This window comes from Hoplias malabaricus, chromosome 3, assembly GCF_029633855.1.
Source record: "Hoplias malabaricus isolate fHopMal1 chromosome 3, fHopMal1.hap1, whole genome shotgun sequence".
Taxonomy (NCBI): Eukaryota; Metazoa; Chordata; class Actinopteri; order Characiformes; family Erythrinidae; genus Hoplias; species Hoplias malabaricus.
Genome location: NC_089802.1, coordinates 65,482,290 through 65,505,390, shown reverse-complemented (window position 1 = coordinate 65,505,390; position 23,101 = coordinate 65,482,290). Strand labels below are relative to the sequence as shown.

The 23,101-nt window shown below is 37.7% G+C and overlaps 1 protein-coding gene across 2 annotated transcripts in view; it reads right to left on the bottom strand.

Moving 5' to 3' along the window:
* The window catches only part of slc25a12 (solute carrier family 25 member 12), a 50,980-nt gene that overhangs the window by 6,839 nt on the left and 21,040 nt on the right, over positions 1-23,101 (bottom strand). For both annotated transcript variants that reach the window (XM_066665663.1, XM_066665662.1), the window contains exons 12-16: positions 6,887-6,939; positions 6,716-6,796; positions 5,576-5,716; positions 4,449-4,587; positions 2,266-2,424 (exon numbers count right to left, since the gene is read on the bottom strand). In XM_066665663.1, the coding sequence (XP_066521760.1) occupies positions 2,266-2,424; positions 4,449-4,587; positions 5,576-5,716; positions 6,716-6,796; positions 6,887-6,939 (573 nt within the window). The remainder of the gene's footprint in view (positions 1-2,265; positions 2,425-4,448; positions 4,588-5,575; positions 5,717-6,715; positions 6,797-6,886; positions 6,940-23,101) is intronic.

Here is a 23,101-nt window from a genome sequence, read left to right as displayed (position 1 = left end):
GAAAAGTGAAGAGGCACACAATCCAAGCTGCTTGAGGTCCAGCGTAAAGTTTCCACAATCAGTGATGGTTTGCGGAGTCATGTCATCTGCTGGTGTTGGTCCACTGTGTTATATCAAGTCCAAGGTCAGCACAGCCATCTACCAGCAAATTTTAGAGCTTTTCATGCTTCCCTCTGCTGACAACCTTTATGGAGTTGCAGATTTCATTTTCCAGCAGGACTTGGCACCTGTTCACACTACAAAAAAGTACCAATACCTGATATAATATATGAGGTTTAGGTCAGGTGAGTTTGCTGGCCAGTCAAACACAGTGAAGATGATGAGAGACTGCAGACCCAACAATGCACACAAAGCAACCTGGGCTTCCATAACACTTCAGCAGTGCCACAGGCTGATCACCTCCAGGCCATGCTGCATTAATGCAGTATTTCATGCAAAAGCAGCCCTTATTACAGTATTGAATGCATACACTGTACATACTTTTCAATAGACCAACATTTCTGTATTAAAAATCTTTTTTTTAGTCTTCTATAATATTAATTTATTTTAATATTCTAACTTTTGGGTTTTCATTGGCTGTAAGCCATAATTATCAACATTAAAATAAATAAACGCTTGAAATATATCACTCTGTTTGTAAAGAATCTATATATGGGTTTCACTTTAGAACTGATTAACTGAAATAAATATTTAATGATATTCTAATTTATTGGGACGCACCTGTACATACAGTAATGGCCGAAAGTGTTGGCAACCCTTAAATTCTTTCTAGAAAATTAATGAAATTACACGTTTTCTTATACAGATGTTTATTTCCTTTATGTGAATTGTAACAACACAAAAACAAAGGACAAAAAGATAAAATTGTTATTAATGGGCCAGACAATATTATTGGCACCTTTTCAAAACTGTGGGTAAATAACTTTGTTTCAAGCGTGATGTGATGCTTGTTTAAACCTGTGGCAAGGTGTGGGGCAATATAAAAATCACACCTAAGACCAGATAAAAAGGAGAGAAGTTGACTCAATCTTTGCATCATGTGTCATCAAGCAAGGAGAATAGAAAGAGAACTGTCTGAGAACCAAAATTGTGGAAAAATATGAACAATCTCAAGGTTACAAGTCCATCTCCAGAGATCTTGATGTTCCTTTGTCCATGGTGCACAACATAATCAAGAAGTTTACCACCTATGGCACAGGCAATGCTAATCTCCCTGGACATAGACGGACAACAAATATTTATGAATGGTTGCAACCCAGGATAGTCCTGATGGTGGATAAGCAGCCCCAATCAAGTTCCAAAGATGTTTAAGCTGTCCTGCAGGCTCAGGTGCATCAGTGTCAGCACAAACTATCAGTTGATATTTGCATGAAATGAAACACTAATGGCAGGAGACCCAGGAGGACCCCACTGCTGATATGGAGACATAAATAAAAAATCTAGACTGCAATTTGCCAAAAAAGCCTTGTGGACAGATGAGATCAAGATAGAGCCTTTTGGTAAAGCACATCATTCTACTGTTCACGGAATGAGGCTTACAAAGATGGTTATAGGAAGCGATTGATTTCAGTTATTATTTCCCCAAAGGGTGCTATTTGTGGAGTTTTGTGTGAAATTAAATTATTTTTTTTTACAATACACACAAAGGAAATAAGCATGTGTATAGCAAAAAGTGTAATTGGAATCAATTTCTGGGATAAATACTTCACTTTCTGGGAAAATTTCAGGGTTGCCAACATTTTCGGCCATGACTGTACTTCTGCTGATATCACATTGTGTAATAAAGACGCTTTAGATAATATTAAATGCTCTTTAAATGCCTTACTCATCTACACTTTATAAACATTACTTAATGTAAATGAAGATGCTGCTCACAACTTCAGCTGCCCTGTCAAACACAGATCTACTCAAGACTGTGCGTTCAGTGCAACTCATACTAACACATCACCACGTCAGTGACACAGCAATGTTGAGGACAACCAACCAAATAATACCTTTTCTGTGGTGGATCCTGACCATTGTCAAAAAGGGTAAAAAGGAGACTTGCAAGTTATGCAGAGGAAAATGAACTACAGTGTAACTAGTGAAGTACAAATTACACCTACACAAGTGGAGCTGATAAAACAGACAATAAGTTTAGAAATTCGGGGGTAAATTTAATGTTACGGCTTATCTGTGTATATGACAAAAATTGTTAATAAAAGGAACATTTTGCCTCAGTTATATTTTAGTGTAAACACAGTAGATAAAGAAAAATATTTTTACCCCCAGCTCCTTTCCAGAAAGCTCTGAAACCCTCCTCCCTCATGATTTTACGGAAGCAGTCAATAACTCCACTGTATGTGGTCTGGCCGGCCCGTGCCGCCACTTGCAGTCGTGTTTTTATGACATCTGCAGGAGTGACCAATGAGGCAGCAGGAACACCTGGAAAGCAAAATCAGGCAGATGAGTCAAAAATGTCCAGCAGCCAACAAATCCAACAATCATAATCCTCCTCTTTCATTAATACATATCCCTTCAAATCCTTTCCACAATACAGCTATATTCTATACCAACTTGTACAGACCCACTTATGTATATATTCAAATTATCCACATTTGTATCATCATAATCATATTTTGTTATACTTTATATAATGATTATAATTATATTTTATGTATATATACACACATTATATATTGGCTTGACATACACTAACAAATTTACATTCCTCAACTTAGATCTATTGCACCATTTTCTCTTTGCTTTTGCACTATGCTACTATTTAACATTTAAATCAAGCAATCTACCTCTCTTGATTTAACACAAACTATTCATAATGATCAGTAGAATATTTAAAATATGTCATGTTAAACTTGTGTGTTTGAAGAGAACTTATCATTTCCAACTAATTTCATGGGTTTTTAGAGGTGTTGTAGCCAACCTTTCGCCAGTGGATGTTGTACTACAACACTAGCATCTCAGAACAAGAACAAAACAAATGCTTCCCTTCAGCCACATCTCCCCAGTCCTGCTGAGCACAATACAGCTTGTAATATTTACAACAAATCATACTTACTCCAGCTGTTACTCATGAAAACAGACATGGAATTGTATTTAGCCATTAGACATCGAGGAAAAGAAAAGCCAGCACCAGAGTCATGTTGAAAGCATTCTGCAGCTCTTAGGTTGCTTTCACAACTGATTTGTTTGAAAAAGTGGACAACAAATTGATCAGACCAAAATAAATGCTCTTGATCGAGATTAAACTGAACCATGATTTGTTTTGTGTGCAGTGTGAAAAAGTTTTTGGATGGTTCACACTTCCAGACCAATTACAAGATGTTGAGGCAGTATTTAACGAAAACAAAAAAAAATTAACTGTACATTTGTTATCTTAACCATACCATTGCTCCCTTAAGTGAAAAGTGTGTCATCAACAGTGATAATTTTATATAAAATATTTCAGTGTTTAACATTCAGAATTGTACACTTCCCTGTAGTCCCACACATTGATTGTCTTTGTTTTTATGCCCTGTGTTACTATATTACACAAAGGTGAAAAATATATCAAATGCTTTATTTCTGCTTTATCTCTAACAACACAAGAATATCATATAAGACATAAAAATATTTATTATTACAAAGGCACTGAGTAATCTAAAAATGTAAAGTGCAAATGGGTATAATCTGGGACACAGCATTTATCAGCCAGTGCAAGGAGTTAATCCACTTAAGGTAGAACTGAAAATATAAATAAGAAACCGGTAAATAAACAACACTAAGCGCAAATGTTCTTTAGTGTGTTTGCTAAACTGCAGTTTGACACAAAAAATTCCAGCTCAAATTAATACAATGTAGCAAAATACAAAATGTGGTTCGGAGTATGGTCAGGTGTGAACACACTCAGTGCTTCTCCATCTCTAAAAAGCCAAAAAAATTTGTTGACTTCTAAAAATTCTTGACTTGTCTCCACCTCTGTCAGATATTTTTTAGCTGAACATGTTTTTTTTTTTCCCCAGTGGAGGAATATTTGGATTGTCCCTTTCACTTGAATATTTCATACTGCACTCTGCCATCTTGCAAAAGGACCATATTTTTCATAGGGCAGTGCTAACACACATGGGTGATAAGCGCAGATGTGGGGAGAAAAAACAAAAAACAAAAACAGAAAAGTACACACAAGGTTATGTCAGTTAATTCTCTGCAGAACATGCCTTTAATCCATTAACTTCATATTAACACAAATGTTTGCTGCTAAATTAATGTGCAAAATTTTGGTTATAGCACCATTAACATAAAAACTAATAATTTAAAACAATGAAAAATAACACTTTACTTATATATTATAATATATATAATATTGATGTTTTTATGTCATAGTGTTGAAAACAGGAAGATTAAAAAGAGATAAAATGCAATTAAAATGTGAAATGAACAGAGAGGAAAACAAATGAGTGAATTGTTACCTGCAACAGCTCCCGCTGTCAGTAGCTGCAGAGGCCCAATTCGACCCTCTTCATCAGCCAAGAAAGTTTTACTATGGGCATACACAGGGAAATAGATGGCAGAGAAGGGGATATCACGGAGGAAACAGGCTTTTGCACCCTACATAAACACAAACATATATATATGTATATATATAAGCATTTTTGAAACAATAATCAATCAATGCAGTCACTCAATGTATTAGACCAAGGTTTATCAATCCTTAGGTTACAATATGGATCACAGTGAAATATTATTATGATTAAATAAATGAATTTTAACAGACACAAACTCAAAATGAACATGCACATGAACGCCACCTTGTGCAAGGTTTACGTTATGCTGCAACCCAGAGTGTCTGGTTAGCCTTATAACTGTGTGTGAATACCATTCCTTAGTTTTACACTTTTAACTTGTTTTCAAGGGTCATCCCTCCAACAGAGTTACAATTTACAGTGCTTATAATCTTCCCCTGCGAAATGTGATGACCCTTCAAAAGTTGATGCATCATCAGAACACAAATAAAACACATCAGTGCTTAACTCCCAGGCCACTAGCAGTGCTCTTAAGGTAACTGTGCATCAGTCTGTAGCAACAGGAGCACTTCTGATCCCTTCAGAAGTGTTCAACAATCATATATTATCACCTATTCCTAATGTGATATGAAACTGAATTCAAATTTAATACTTTCCAGGTCCACTTTAAATGTAGCAGTAAATCAGGCGCTAAAATGTAATTGGTTCATCGTTTAAGGTGGAACTGGAAATTAACTAGCTAACTTGCAAGACTACTACTAACAAGCATACTACTATTGATGTTTAGTGCTTGTTACGAAGAAACATTAAATCTACATTAAAATAACATGTCTGTATTTCCTCCTTTTCAACTATAATAACAGTTATTTTTTAGTTTGAAAAATCATGTATTAGCCTACAGGAGGTTTAGGTAATATTGGTTCACTGCAACATGAGGGAATTTATGCAAAAACCAGATAAAGGTTAACAATGGTATTGGCAAAGAAGCCCAATATAACAATTATGTAGTCAAAATATTAATTGATTATAACAAATACTGTTATAATAAAACTGTTATTGCATGACTGGCATACCTTATAGAGGCCAAAAAAGCCAAGGTCACGGACCACATTTAGTGCGCTCACTCTTGGCCCTGTGGTAATCTCCCCAGCAACCTGCAGACGAATCTTCACAATCTCAAGAGGGTTGGTAAAAATCACCTGAGAGCCACCAGCCTGCAATTCACATATCCAGACATACACACTGTATATGTTTACAAGTCCTGCACAGTAGAGGTGAACAAATGCAATGACACATCACATTGAAAGAATATGAAAAAAATAATTATATTTACAGAATTTATACACTTTTGCATCAACAATATATCTGGCTATTTTCACAGGTAGAAAGTGTAGGCACTTGGCAAATTATTGCTGGGTCATCTTGGGTCAATTGTCTATCACTTATTTTGACTGACTTGCTTGCTCATATCAAAGACACTTTGTCCTTGTTAAAATGAGTCTTCAATGCTATAATATAAACCATGATGGTTTTTGTGCATAAACATGTCTTTATTGGCAAAATACAGATGAGCCTGAGAGTACTATAAGCTTAGTAGACTCGAAGAAGTAAAATGCTTATCCTTCACATTGAAGAAAAAGCAAAATGGTCACATAGATAAATGGTTCCTACAGCAATCACACTGCAAACAAACCAACTAATATTGGAGCTGTTCTGAGACTGACAGAAAAAAGTCAAAATATCACAGAGAAAAAAAAGTGCCATAAAGAAATTTGAAAAAAAAAAAAAAAAATCATTCTAAATTTCTACTGTGTACATGTAGGATTACTCATGCACCGTAGCTCTGTACATGAATTTCATTCATTCATGGTCTTTGAACGCTTATCCAATTCAGGGTAGCTGTGGGTCCAGAGCCTACACGTAATCAGTGAGTGCAAGGCAGGAACACACCCTGGAGGGGGCGCCAGTCCTTCACAGGGCAACACATACACTCTCACATTTAGTCACACCTACGGCCACTTTCGAGTCGCTAATCTACCTACCAACACACGTTTTTGGACCATGGGAGGAAACCTATGAACCTGGAGAAACCCACGCAGAGAACACACCAAATTCCTCACAGACAGTCACCCAGAGTGGAACCTGGAGCTGTGAGACTGCGACACTACCTGCTATGCCACCCTATGAATTTCATTTCACACACTAATACTCACACATCCTCCGGCCATGATCTCTGCTGCTAAGGGGATCGAGCCATCTTTCATGGAGCATTTGTCTCGCACAAAATCATTAACCTGCAAAGAAGAGGCAGAGGGTCATTGCCCAAAACTGGATTCAGATCAACAAAGGAATCAACAGGATTCCTGGAGTTAAGGTGGACTTACAGTGAGTTTGATGGCTTTCTCAGGAGCCACTCCAATAAGCTGGGGCACCAGGCCTAAAGGAAACACATAGAAGATAAGGGCACAGTAAAACTGATATTCCTTCTAACTCCAAATGTAGTAATTTATGCAGTACATGCATGTAACCTTCCCAATTTTTATGACACTTATTTATAAAAATGGCCACAAGTACAAACAAAACACTGGCTCATGCTCCTCATGTGAACAGTAAACACAAACTTACATCAGCAAACAAATAGGACTTTTAAAAATACACCATATTTTGATTGCATTTAAAAGAATAAGCTGAATATTGCTGAAAGGCAAGCAACATATTTGATTAACAATTTTTTGTTAGTAAAACTTACAAGTAAACATAAACAGAAGCTTGGCTTCTTTTAGAGACAAACCTCTTTCCCTATGCAGAGCAGGAAAATTATGAAAGCATATGAGGTCTGAGCTCAAAATTCAAATTTAATAATTCCATTTACAATTTTATAGACTTTTGATATGGCATTTACACTGATTTATTAGGATTGAGATATGATTGCTTTAAAAGTATCTTTATTGAAATGAAACTGTATTTCCCAATTTGAATTAAGATTTTCATGTGATCATGCAACGTGTGTCAAAATTTTATTCACCTAATCTGCATTTGCACTCAGGTGACAATGCATTTGAAATTAAAATTTCAAACTCAATACCACTCTAGAAAGATAGCAAAAGTAAAATGAATTTCTTCATTTACATTACCATCCCCCACTGCAATCATCTGGTGTCAAAATGCTTGTGAAAATGCAAACCGAGGAGATTTGAGAGGCATATTCATTTTCTCAGCCTTCCACCTCAGTCAGCCAATCAGGGCAGACCAAAACCATGCTCAGTTAAGGCTCAAGAGTTTATAAACAAAGCTTTGCTTTCTGTTCAAGATGGAACAGGAAATGTAAAAATAAGGTGCTGTTCTCAAATTTTCCCTACCACCTTAAAAGTTGCGGCTGTAACATTTGAGCTTACTGAGGTGCCAGAATGCAACTAGTGCACCATTCTAGGTGGAAAGGCAAATTAGAGGTAGAAGCTGACCAACCCCTCGGCACAGCTGACTGCACAGCGTATTGTAGTTATTATATACGACAAAGGAGAATGCATGTTTCCAGAAATGTGTGTATGGGTTTAAAACCAAATATCTATAACTCCTATTACAGAAGTGAGCGAGCAAATAGCTTATTCTTCAGCAGCGGATTCTAAAAAGTTTTTTTTTCTGAACATAGATTTAGGTAGCTCCATGTAAGTTTAAGAAGAGACCCTTGAAGATTTTAAACTTTACATTTATGAAACACATTCAGCTGTAAAACATGATTTGGATGGGGCCCTATGGTTTTTGTTCAGTTTTTTCCTCCTTTTTCTTTTTCTCCGATGAAATATGATGGGCAGCCCAAACTGTAAGGCCTACAGATCTGACACTTTGTCAACAGGTAGTAAACCTTCATGTTACTCAGGCACAAAGAATCAGCCCGATCGGCCTGTTGGTAGTGAAATGCCTTTAGGTCTGTATCTGCTACCCTGTTTGATGTAGAGACAAAATTCTTTTTTCCCCTGATTCCTCAGGTCAGTCCCTACAAAAATGTCTCAAGAACCTATAAGCTCCGCCCACTTAGATTTTGAGCTAATTTGCATAACATACTAAATCACATATTACTGAGCATGAACTAGTGCCAAAAATCAAGCAAATACAGCAATAACTCTCAAAAGCTTTCTCCGAATGTTACAATACTCCACATACTTGTCTTAAAATAGGTCATAAAATTAGAATATCATGAAAAAGTTGATTTATTTCAGTAATTCCATTCAAAAAGTGAAGCTTGTATATTATACTCATTCATTAGACACAGATTGATGTATTTCAAGTATTTATTTCTTTTAATTTGATGATTATAACTGACAACTAATGATATGATTGAGTGATTGTGCAACTGCAAGCCTAGGGGGCCCTATAACAATAAAAAAATGTAAAAGGATTGTCTGATTGACATGACAATTGGTGTGCAGGTACTGAATCAGAATTTATGACGATGACCATCAGCTAATCAATTTTCAGCAGCTGTCTGACAACTTTAACAATGTCCAATTATCATGAAACATGAATGGTATGTCCATGAGGGCACATCCTAAATACATAAATACGTTTGTTAAATAGCCACTAGTGGGTGGCTTCATTTTATATTAAAATATAAAACATGGAATAACTCAGCAAAAGTTAAGCGTATCGACAAGCAATTGGGTTCACGGCATACTCTGCAATGTGTCTCAATTTTTGCATATACTGACAAAAAATGTATAGTATTTTCTCAATAGTCAGTTGGGTGATAATGGAGCTTTTCAACCTAGTCCCTGTATTTTGATCCAGTCCACAAACAACTGGTCTTGTTGCAATCTGCAAAAAAAAAAAAAAAAAAAAAAAAAAAAAAAAAAAAAAAAAAAAAAAAAAATCAACATTTAGACACGCAGACGCAATATATAAATGACTCAAAGTGGGCTGAGCTTTATGGATTCTGTCAGCCATAACTCAAACAAATAGAGCCCAATCAAGACAAAACTTGACAGACCTATGTATAGCCTTACTGTGAAGCAGCAAATCCAATATTACCAAAATCCACCCACAGGGGGCGCTACAATAGGACAATGAATTCAAGAATGTATTTTTCGTGTGTTACATGAGACATCTAGAAATGCAGTGGTGCCACAATTTGTGTCATCTGATCCTCATATTTGTCATGCATGAGAAGCTTTGTAAGTTTTGGGGAAAGCATTTGAGTTACAGCTGTATTTATGTGATTTGTGGGATGCATGCTCTACCCCTGTAATAGGAAGGGGCTTGGAAGCCACACAGTAATTAAATTAATGAAGTAATTGATAATTATTAAAGTTTGGGTCCTTAGAATTCTGATAATATCACATGTCTATATTAGGTAAATATCCAGAGACTAGTTTACATTCAGAGATATTTGGCTCCTAAGCTTAAGCTCACTGTAGTACTGGTCATTTTTGAGGAGAGATTTATCGTATTTCTGTTTTGTGTATTTTATTTTTAAACTTTGCAGAATATTTAACATATCACATTAGCATTTAGCATTATACAAAAAAAAAAAAACAAAGTTTCAAAATGAGTTCCCTGGGGCTTTAAAGAGAGCAGTGGGTTAAATCTCATCAATGCATTCAAACCAGTCTATTTTGGCAAAATCCCCATGATCCCTCATTCTTTCCTTTCACACACACACTGACAGAGACCCACAGCCTTCCTCTCTCCCTCCTCAACACAGAGATAAAAATTCCCAGAGAACACACTCATAGCGCTTTTCCACCAACATGAAACAGGCTCCATTCCCTTTCATTAATCTAATTTTTAACCATTCAAAACAATTCTACCAACAAAAACAGGTTCCGGGACCCAAAAAGTTTGCTTACAGCGGGAACCAAAGAATAGCACAAACTGTGACGATATCTGTGAGCATGCCTAGTTGTAGGAGCAAAGGGCAATACTGACACGGGTGAAGAGTGTACAGCGTAGTTCTTCTTATTGGCAAAATTTGATCCACATTTGCTTTTCAGAGAGAAACCAAACATCTGTAACAACAGCACAAATGCTCGCAGGTAGTGTGTACGCTCTGCTATCTTCTCACTTCTGTTTACTTTCACTGTGCAACACCCTTTGTTGATGATGTTTTCTGTGACAAATCCTCGGTTCCACTAAACTGGTGTAAACACAGGCTGGTTCTCTGAAAAGCACCTTCTGGGCTTGCAAGGATCTTACAAGCCCGAAAGGAACCTGTTCAAGAACAAGAGTTATTTTGGAAATGCACTGTCAGACATGCTGCATATACATCAATCAAACATAACATTATGACCTCCTCCTTGTTTCTACACTAACTGTCCATTCTCTCAGCTCAACAGGAGTTTCCTGTGTCCACTGATGGAATACTAGTGGACGACAACACAAATTGTGATGAAACAGATGAGCTGCTGTCTCTGGCTTTATATCTACAAGGTAGACCAACAAGTTAGGTGTGTCTAACTGTGTGGACACAAGGGTTAAAACCTCCAGCAGCACTGCTGTGTCTGAGCCACTTATAAGAGTGCAAGGAGCTGCAGCCAGAGCACAGAATGGTTTAAAGCGTCAAGGATTCCAGCACTGAGGGCAACATCGACACAGAGCTTAACTTGATTATTGCAGAGCAATACACAACAAAAATCACAAAACAAAGCCAGGGAATGAATAAATGAATAAATCTAGCCATCCACAATGAGAAGTCCTGTGGCACGCAACTGGCCAAGACCAAACGAGATCAAACGATATCTCAGCTTCCTATTTCTGGACTAAAATACACCTTGAAAATGGTTGCCCCCCCGGAGTGACTTTCAAATTAAAACTGCTCCTCACCTTTAACAATCTATCATGGTGTTGCAAGAGCTACCTTTGGGATCAACTTTCATTTTAAAAATCTCCACTTTACCCCTAACCATGGAGGTCACATTAGGAAAAACTGTCAGAAATCCTGAAGAAAGATTGTATTTCACTGATTAAGAAGTTTAAAAATAGGTGCAAACTTGTATTATCTGGACACTTCCTGTTTTTAAATCGGGGCATGGAGGCCTTCAGTTATCCCAGTGCCCTAAATGACTGGCTAAAGAATTGGTGTACTACTAAGAATGTGGACTTTGTGAACAACTGTTACTCTTTCTGGAGAAAGCATGCACTCTATAGACGGGATGGGCTCCATCCAAGTCGGTTTGGCACCTCTCCTCTAGCCATGAACATCATGAAATGTTGCATGTGACTGCATACAGATAGATAAAAATATCCATAGGTTTAGCTCACAATATAATGTTTACCAAGAAAATATATTTAGCCAAAAATATCAAGGAAACATACAGATCATGTCATCTAAAAATAGAAAAAGAAGAAAACACAATTAGGAACAGATATATTTGCTCAATTCCTCTAATGTTATGCTCCCAGAGAACTGGTCACAGTAAATGTTAACTTGCACTTCTGAATATTAGGGCACTAAGGAATAAACCTACTTAAGTGATCTTATTCCTGACAACAATCTGGATGTGATGCCTTTACCTGAAACTTGGCTTTGTCCTAATGATACACCAAATCTGATTGAAACTTGTCCTCCTCAATATAGTTCCCTGTTTTCAGTCTGGGAGGGAAAAAGAGTGGTGGACTTGCCAATATCATAGCTGACAAAGTCACTGACAAACCAATTACCCTCAGAACATTTTCATCTTTAGAGTACCTAAGCATTTGTATTGAATACTCAACGATCCCTATTAATTTTGACAGCTTATCCTCCACCCAAACACATGGGTTCTTTTTTACCCGATTTTACTAACCTTTTTATATTGTTAATCATAATATTTTTAAGGCTAAGGAATTTCTTCAAGTGTTGCACTCATCTATAATAATAATAATACATTTTATTTCATAGCGCCTTTCTAACACTCAAGGACACTTTACAATTAGAACAGCAAGAAATAAAATAAATGTATACATAAAATACAAGTAAAAGAAACGATTAAAATATGACGTGGTTAAAAACATGGATCAGTTAAACATTAAAAGCAATCTTGTACAGGTGAATTTTTATTGAGGATTTGAACTGTAGAAGTGAATTTATGTTCCTTATGTCAGGTGGCAGCGAATTCCAAAGCCGGGGAGCAGAGCGACTGAAAGCTCTACTCCCCATGGTGGTGAGACGGGCGCAGGGGACAGTCAGGTGAATAGAGGAGGAAGATCTGAGAGTGCGAGATGGAGTAGCGACAGTGAGAAGATCAGAAAGATAGGGTGGGCCGAGGTTATGGATGGCTTTGAAAGTGAGTAGAAGGATTTTATAGTCTATACGGAACTTGATTGGGAGCCAGTGGAGTTGAGACAGTACAGGAGTGATGTGGTGGAATGAAGGGGTTTTTGTGATGATGCGGGCAGCTGAGTTTTGAACCAATTGAAGCTTATGGAGAGATTTGTGTGGAAGACCAAAAAGCAGGGAATTGCAATAGTCAAGGCGGGAAGTCACGAGGCTGTGCACGAGGATGGCAGAGGTATGTGGTGTGAGGGCAGGACGAAGGCGACTGATATTACGTAGATGAAAGTAGGCGGACTGGGTAATTTTATTGATATGTGATTTAAATGATAAAGAATTGTCGAGGATGACACCCAGGCTTTTTATCTGAGAGGAAGTGTTATCAATGTCAATTAAGGGACTGTTAGTTTTTGAGAGTATTGATTTAGTGCCAACAAGTAGAACCTCGGTTTTATCACTGTTTAGTTTTAATAGATTTGCAGTGAACCAGGATTTTATTTCTGTCAGACAATCAGTAAGGGAGGAGAGTGGGATGTGGAGAGTGGGTTTACAGGAGAAATAGAGCTGGGTGTCATCTGCATAACAGTGGAAGCTAATGTTGTGTTTTCGAAAGATATGGCCAAGGGGAAGGAGATAGATAATGAAAAGAAGGGGCCCCAAAACAGAGCCCTGGGGCACACCTGAAGTAACAGGGAAAGATTGAGAAGTAAATGATTTGATATGAACAAACTGAGTGCGGCAAGAGAGATATGATTTAAACCAGTTTAGGGGAGTTTGAGTGATTCCAATGGAGGAAAGTCTGTTTAGGAGGGTGGTGTGGCAGATGGTGTCGAATGCTGCACTTAAGTCAAGGAGGATAAGGATGGAGAGTAGTCCTGAATCGGCCGCCATAAGGAGGTCATTTGTGACTTTTATAAGGGCGGTTTCCGTGCTGTGTAGTGGGCGGAATCCAGATTGGAACTGTTCATAGAGGTTATTATTTTTTAAGTGATTGTGGAGTTGCGAAGCTACTACCTTTTCTAGAATTTTTGATATGAAGGGAAGATTAGAGATGGGCCGTAGGTTATTAAAATCAGTGGGGTCTGAGACAGTTTTTTTCAGAATTGGAGTTATTGCAGTAGTTTTAAAATGAGCAGGAACAGTCCCAGTGGAAAGAGAAGAGTGTGTAATGTTGGTGATGATGGGGACTAGTGAGGGCTGACAGGCTTTCACTAGGACCGAAGGGAGAGGGTCTAGTATGCAGGTGGAGGGCTTTAGCTTCTGGATGATATCAGAGATATCTGAGGTAGTGGGAAGCTGAAAGGCAGACCAAGAATGAGCAAGAGGAGAAAAATCAGGGAGCAAACTGGGAGTGGATTGTACATTAAGAAGGTGGTGGATTGTATGGATTTTGTCAGTGAAGAATGACATGAGTGAGTTACAGAAATCAGTAGAGTACAGGTGAGATGGGATAGAGTCCGGGGCTTGGGTAATACTTTTATATAATGAGAAAAGTGACTTGGCATTACCTTCATTAGAGCAGATTATATCAGTATAATGATTTGTTTTTGTATGGGTAATACATTCCTTATATTGTAACATATGATTTTTATACATTTCCTTATGAACAGATAGTCCGGTTTTCTTATAGAGCCGCTCTAGCTTCCGTCCTTTGGCCTTCATAAGCCGAAGTTCGGGTGTAAACCAAGGGGCTGAGTTTGTGAAAGTTACTGACTTAGTTTTTAGTGGGGCTAGTGAGTCAAGTACAGAATGAAGACCAGTGTTATAGCGAGCAATAAGATCGTCGAGGGTGGTTAGGTGATGAGTGTCAAAGATGGAGTTGATACTAGAGGAGAGCAAATCCAAATTAATGTCCTTAATATTTCGGAAGGAAATGAAGCGGGGAAGTTTGGTGACATTTAGTAAAAGACTGACATTGAATGAGAGGAGGAAATGATCAGTTATTGGGAGTTCATCAGCTGTAAGGTCCAGAGGAGAGACACCTGAGCAGCAAATTAAGTCCAGAATATGACCCTTGGAGTGAGTGGGAGCATTGGTGTACTGCCGAAACCCAAAACCCTCAAGACAGCACATAAAATCTTTGGTGAGAGGGTTGTTTATGTTGTCCATATGAATATTAAAATCACCCAACACGATGTTATTAGGTGACAGGGTTGACAGGTGTGTGAGAAGAGTGGCAAAGTCATTTAAAAATGTACTGTTGGGTTTTGGTGGGCGATAGTTGACTGTAATTATGGTTGGTGTAGATCCAAACAGTTTACATGCAGTTGATTCAAACGAGGAGAAGGTAGGGACAGATACTGGCGAGACTTTCCACTTCTCGCTGTGAATTATCGCGAGACCACCTCCTCGGCCGGTGTCACGTGGTTTGCAGGTGTAAACAAACCCCGATGGAGTCGATTCATTGAGTTGTGTGAAGTCATTTGTTAATTGCCAGGTTTCTGTTAAACAGAGAAAGTCAAGCTTACGGTCCGTGATGAGATCTTGGATGAGATGTCCTTTGTTTGTGAGTGAGCGGATGTTGAGCAGACCGAAGTTGACATCTGATCTCTATCAACATGTCTCTGAACCAACTCAAATATGGCCATGTTTTAGACTAAGTTATCAAGCGAGGCGTGGTAGCATTAATGTGAATAAGACTCTTGATGTACAACTGTATTTTAAGGAATCAAATGCAGCTGAGTTTATTGACATTTTACAAATTTACCAGGGCCCTAGTGTTCCTTTGACAGTGCATGAAATAGTTGAGAGTTTTAATACCAATTTAACCAAAGCTCTAGATAGAGTGGCACCTGTAAAAGTTAAAAAACATCAAGTAAAAACTGTGAAAAATGAACGTCATAAGAAAATCCACAGCATAAGAGCAAGCATACAATTCTCAACCCATGTACCAGAACCAATATATTGTAACTCACGTAACACTTTTAGTACCTTCAAATCAATTAATGAATCAGAGCTGTGTACTGTGGTGTTTTCGTTAAATTCTGCGACATGCCTCCTTGACCCTATCCCAATGTCCTTTTCTAAATGAGTTTTTGATAACCTCTGCAGTATGGCCTTGGATATAGTAAATTGCTCATTAGAAACTAGTATCTTCACAGAACCACTTACGATCGCTGCTGTCAAACCCTTGCTAAAGGAAAAATAACTTGGACTCTTCTGTTTTCAATCATTGTATACCTGTCTCTAATATACATTTCTTAAGAAAACTTATAGAAAAGGAAGTATTTCAGCAATTAAATGGTTTTCCCCTCCAGGATTATATTTTTGAAAAAAAATCAGGATTCAAATCGTGCCATAGTACAGAAACAGCACTATTATTAAGAGTAGTCTATGACATCAGACTTAATGCTGACGTGAACACCATTTATCAGTCCTTGTGCTGCTTGATTACTTGGCTGCGTTTGATACTTTTGACCACACAATATTGAGGAAAAGGCTTGAGAAATGTATTGGACTACCAGGAAACCTTCTTATATGGTTTAATTCTTATTTAACGGGCAGGATTTCTTTTTCTCAATATAGATGAGCACTCTTCTCAAAACTATGATATCCCTTATGGTGTTCCACAAGGATCCATTTTTGGTCCCCTGCTCTCTTCTCTTTACATGTTACCATTAGGTCAAATCATTAATAGGTATGGCATTAGTTTCCATACCTATGTAGATGGCACCCAGCTTTACATATCTGTGGACACAGACAGCAGCATTGCTTTAAATACCCTCACAGACTGCATAGCTAATATTGTTAACTGGATGAACAGAGACGTCCTTAAACCTAATCAAAACAAGACAGAAGTTCTCCTGGTTGGGACCAGTGCAAAGAGAGAAAACATAATGCTGAAATAGAAAAGTCGGGTCACACAGGTTTAACCAGTGGCGAGGAATGTGTGTAATTTTAGACTCTGACTTAGATTTTAAAGCACACATTAACAATGTCACTCCATCTGCCTTTTTTCACTTGAGGAGCATTGTTTGTGTTATAGATAAATGGTTACATTTCGAGGGCAAGCCTGGTCTTATAGGTATGGACTGTATCCACCCTAAGGGGAGGGTGCTGCCTTACTTTCTTGCAGCATAGCACAGTCTTTTACTTACTCAGCAAAGTAGTGTAAACAACTGTTGACAATCCAGAACTAGGACCAGCCTGCAGACAGACAGGCTAATTCAACTTTGAGACTGTGTCTTTGCCCCAAATTAAATGTAAATATATAAAAACTCAGTCAGCCGGTTTCAACAATCTAATCCACATTAAAGCATATTCAGATGATAGCAGCAAAACCTCAGATCTAAAAATTGGGTTACTCAATATAAGATTCCTAAACTCAAAAGCAGTCATTGTAAGTGGATAGGATATGTAAGGATATTATAAGTGATGATAAATGTGACATTTTCTGTCTCACAGAAACGTGGCTTAGACCAAATGAACATTCAGCACTAAAAGAAAGCACCCCTGTAGGCTATAATTTTGTACATAGACCAAGAATATCAAAGACAAAGGAGGTGGAGTATGTGCAATTTACCAAAATGCTCTAGATATCAGTCATAAACAATGTGACACCTTCACTTCTTTTGAGGTTCTTTCCACCATTATTACAAATCTGGTTACAAAAAAAGAATGCAAGATATTATGTAACATTTACAGACATCCAGGGCCCTACTCAGAATTTCTAAAATAATTTAGTGATTTAACTGCAAACCTAGTTGCGTGCAATGATAAAGTTATAATTGTAGGAGATTTCAATATCCATTTTGAGAAGGCAGATGACCCACTAAAAAGGCATTTACTTAAGTCTTAGACTTAGTATTACTCAGAATGTAACAGGACCTACACACTACTGTAGTTACACTCTAGATTTAATTTTGACACTAGGCCTTAACATAGACAAACTTAATATTATACACAAATCTCAGCAATCTCTGACCATTACCATAATATATGTGCATCCTTTCACTATTCTACAAAGCGTATAACAAAACTATCTACTGCCCTAGAATTCATAGAAAAGCTCCCAGAACTATCAACCCCAGTTCCCACTCCATTAGACACGATGGAGCTAGATGTACTAACTGACAACTTATAAAATACCTGACATTGTACCCCATGGTACAATGATAAAACCCGTACTTTAAAACGATTAGCATGGAAACTAGAGTGGAAAGGGCAATCAACCAAGCTGGAAGTGTTCCACTCTGCCTGGAAGGACAGCCTTACAGAGTATAGAAATGCTCTCTCCAAGGCTCACTCAACATATTTGGCCTCGCTGATCTACAATAATAAAAATAATCCTAGAGTGCTGTTTAGTGTGTTTTCCAGAACTACAAAAAAATCTGGTAGGTACTAAACCACAAATTCCGGCAACTCTCACTAGTGAAGTCTTTATAGACTTCTTAAATAATATGAAATATTAGACAAACTCAACCCACAGTATTAAATCCAAACTGGCTGTCATCGGATGTGGCTGATATAAACTGTAACATAATGGTAAAAAAAATGTTTCACCCATTCCCACAGTTAGAACCAGAGAAGGTTATCAGCTCTGCAAATTGTACAACTTGCACACTTGATTCCATTCCCACAAAATTACTTAAAGAAGTTCTACCAGCTATTATCAATCCTCTTTTAACTATAGTAAACTTATTAATTCCTTAGCCTGGGATATGTACACAAAGCTTTTAAACTAGCAGTTATTAAAGCTCTGATCAAGAAACCAAATTTTGATGCTAGCATATTGCCTAATTTAGAAATAACTGACCTATTTCTAATCTTCCATTTATATCCAAGATCTTAGAAATAGCTGTGGCCCACAACTTAGTTCATATCTATGTAATAATCATATATACTAAATATATAAATAACCATATATATATATATATATATATATATATATATATATATATATATATATATATATATATATATATATATATATATCCAATCTGAATTCAGGCCACATCATAGCACTCAGAAAGCTCTAGTCAAGATAACAAATGATCTTCTTGCCTCTTGCCACGGATCCCTGTTGGTGCACGCCTATATTACTTCAAGGCTTGACTATTGCAACACACTACTGTCAAGATGCACCAGCAGAAATTTAAGAAAATTTCCAACTAGTTCAAAATGCTGCAGCCAGGGTTCTCACTAAAACCAGAAAATTTTAAACATATCAGCCCAGTTCTATCATCACTTCATTGGCTGCCTGTAAAATTGCGTATTTAAAAAGGGGGTCCATGGACACCGGAAATAATAGTAAACTGAGATGCTGGTGCTATCGTCCCACCGCTTCACGCTGGTTTGCACTCAGGTTTGTTGACAGAGGAGCAAAGGGATGCCAGTGTTTCAGGATGCTCCCACGTCTGTGTCTCCTTCTGGTTCTCTCCTTTTAGTTAAACTGTTATAGTCAAATCTGCCGGAGTCATTAGCCACACTCTGTAAATGTTCACATTCTCTGCTTTATATACACCCAAACAGAACAAAACTAACTCCATCCCTCTACCATTTTCCAAGTAAACGACCGCCGACGTGTCCAGCTGGACATTGATGGCTGACTCATTGTTGAGCTCCTGCTCCACGCTTCAGACCAGCTGCCCACGCTCCAGCCACCACCAAGTATCTTGGAGCTGCTGACCCTGCATTCAAGTTTTCATGAACTCCTAACCAATATTACAAGTAGATTGACCAGAGGAGGATAGGTCCGTCTTTGTAAGCCTTGGTTCCTCCCAAGGTTTCTTTCTCAGCTTGGAGGGAGTTTTTCCTTGCCACTCGCCATTGCCCTGGCTTGCTCTGCTAGGGGATTTTTACTGGAATTCTGTGAAGCTGCTTGACAACATCAGTTGAAAAAGCACTATACAAATAAATTTCATTTGATTTAGACCATACATCAGTCTGCATGATGCTAAAAAGCTGATGCATCCTTTTATTTTTTTTCACAACTTGACTATTGTAACTCGCTGTTTACTGGGCTGCCAAAAACGGTGATTGATAAATTGCAGCTTGTCCAGAATGCAGCAGCCAGGGTTTTAACAGCAACACATACGAGAGAAGACATCACTGCTAGCATCATTGCACTGGTTTCCAGACCCTCATAGGATAGACTTTAAAATACTGCTACTGGTTTTTAAAGCACTAAATGGATTAGCACCATCATATTTATGTTCCAAATTGTTCTTTGAGACCCAGCGCTGCAAGTTTGCTTAAAATACCAAAAGTAAATAAAAGAATTGGTGAGGCAGCGTTTTGTTATATATGCACCAAAAATATTTAACAACTTACCAACTGGGATTAGACAGGCAACATCAGTAGAACATTTTAAAAAGCAGCTGAAAACACACTGTTATACACACTTTATGGTTTCTTATGATTTTTTTTTTACTTGCTTGATTAAATTAATCACCTTTATAATTAATTATTCAATTATATTAATATTAGTTTTTTTATTTATCTGATTTTACTTTACATTTGATGGTATTATATTAACATACATCTTATGTTTTTACACTATTTCTAATATTATTGTATTCTATTTTTATTTGTATCATTTAGTATTGTATTTTCATCTTTGTCTTTTACATTTTATTATGGTTGCACCTCTGCTTTAGCAGGGCGCAGCATACTGTTCTTCTTAAATCATACTGGAATATGTGCATCTTATAGCGACAACATGGACTTGTATACAGCTTTTGGATACCCGCAGTCGTTGGCTCGCTACACTTGATTTTCGCTCCCTTATCCCTCAGTCATTTCTATGGAATTATTTTCTTCCAGCTCTACCTCGGTCAATTTTGAAACTACGGCCATGGGATTATATACAGTCGAACACAGGGCCTGTCACACTAGGACACGTCATGTCCTAGCACTTATAAATTTAAGACCGTTTGAAAATATGGTTTTTGTTCAGCTCTAGGGAGGGTTTTGGCTCAATATTAGAGTTCAATGTATATTCAGAGTGGCTCAACATGCAGAGTTTTAAAAAATTGCTCTGAAATTAACTCATCATGACATGATCAATTCTTGCTCAAACTGCAAGAGTGTGCAGAGTGTTCTTGTTGCAACAGTACATTTGGTTAAGGGGGTTTTGGGGATAATGTCTGAGCTACACAAGTTTGTTTGGAGGGTGTACCCCCATAGGAATGCATTGAAGTGTGAATCTCTCATTGCTTCTTCTGTGTGCATGTGTGTGTGTGAGAGAGAGAAAGGAGTGTGAGGCATACAGAAATATATAGGCAGTCTCAAAGATATTAAAGGTCATTTTTAATGTGGATGTCTTAAATTCTTTTGTGTTTTTTTTTCATTTTGGCAATCAAAATGTATTGGCAGTCTTTTTAAGGTTTTAAGATTAATTTGGCTTTGCAGGAAGTGGAAATGACGGGGGGGATTTAGCAGCACCACCATCTCATATTTCCTCCTGGAAATGCAGACCTCTATTACTTTTTCATTATTTATGGCTGCTTGAAATCGTGTTTATCTTATTATTTTTAAATGCCTTATTTAATTTGTCAGTACAGTTTTTACTTAGTGCTTGTTTTCTTTTCTTCATTTCTTTTTATGTAAAACACTTTGAGCTGCATTAATGTATGAAATGTGCTATATAAATAAGATTATAATTATTATTACCGAAAATACAAGTGTGGTTTCTGTCTCAGGATGGGTTGCATATGACACACTGTACATATTTGAGCAAATACTTTGCTTGGACCCCTTGAATTGTGGTATATTTAACCACAAAAATGTAACAGAACTGTTTTATATACACACACACACACACACACACACATATATACAGTCAAGCCCGAAATTATTCAGACTCCTTTTGATTTAAATTTACTTTTATTCAACCAGCTATTTTATTTTAGACCGGAAACGACACAGGCATCTCCCAGGAGATAATACAATGATGTACAAGAGACATCATTGTGGAAAAAAATATTTCTCAGCTTTTATTCACATTTGAACAAAAATGGCATGTCCAAAATTATTCATACCCTTCTCAATAATTAATAAAAAGCCTTTATTGGCTATTACAGCAATCAAACGCTTCCTGTAATTGCTGACCAGCTTTTTGCATGTCTCCACTGGTAATTTTGCCCATTGATCTTTAGCAATGAGCTCTGAGGATGGAGGGTCTCCTTGCCATCACCCTGACCTTTAACTCCCTCCACAGATTCTCAATTGGAATCAAGTCAGGACTCTGGCTGGGCCACTGCAAAACGTTAATTTTTTTGTCTGCTAAGCATTTCTTCACCACTTTTGCTGTGTGTTTTGGGTCGTTGTCGTGCTGAAATGTCCACTGGTTCCCAAGGCCAAGTTTCTTTGCAGACTGCCTGATGTTGTTGTTGAGAATCTTGATGTATTGCTCTTTTTTCATGGTGCCATTTACTGAGATCAAGTTCCCTGGTCCATTGGCTGAAAAACACCCCCAAAACATTAGGTTCCCACCACTATGTTTGACAGTGGGGATGGTGTTCTTAGGGTTGAAGGCTTCTCCTTTTTTACGCCAAATGAAGGACACATCATTGTGGCCAAACAATTCAATTTTTGTTTCATCTGACCATAAAGTAAAAGCATTTGCAAAGGTCAAGCGGGCTTTTGTGTGCCTTTTCTGGAGAAGTGGCGTCCTCCTAGGTCTGCGTCCATGGAAGCCAGCAGTGTGCAGTGTCCGTTGGACTGTCTGCCTTGAGATGTTGCCACCAGCCGGGCCCAGATTCACCAGGATGGCCTTGATGGTGATCCTTGGATTTTTCTTCACCTCTCTCACTATCCTCCTGGCCAGCACAGGTGTCACTTTTGGCTTCCGACCAGATCTTCTGAGATTTTCCACTGTGTGGAACTTCTTGTATTTTTTTAATAATACTTTGCACTGTAGCCACTGGAACTTGAAAACATTTTGATATGGCCTTATGGCCCTTTCCTGACTTGTAAGCGGCCACAATGCACAACCGCAGGTCCTTAGTGAGCTCCTTTGTCTTAGCCATGACTGTCCACAAACCAAATGCAGAGAGCTGCTGTTTTTCACCTGTTGAGTTGATTAAAACAGCTGTTCCCAATGAATCAGGGTAATTAGGATGCTTTAAAACAGCTTGGACTATTTGGAATCGTATAGAACTTTGGATTTTCCCATAGACTGTGACAGTTTGCAAAGGGTATGAATAATTTTGGACATGCCATTTTTGTTCAAATGTGAATAAAAGCTGAGAAATATTTTTCAAAGCATTTTCAAAGAAAACCATAACATCAAGTATAGTGAAAGTAATTTCACACCTGTTTAATGTTGCTGCTAATGCTATGTTCCTAAATAAACTATGGAAAATACTATTGGGTATTATTATTGTACTTTCCAGATTTGTTCATTTGTGTT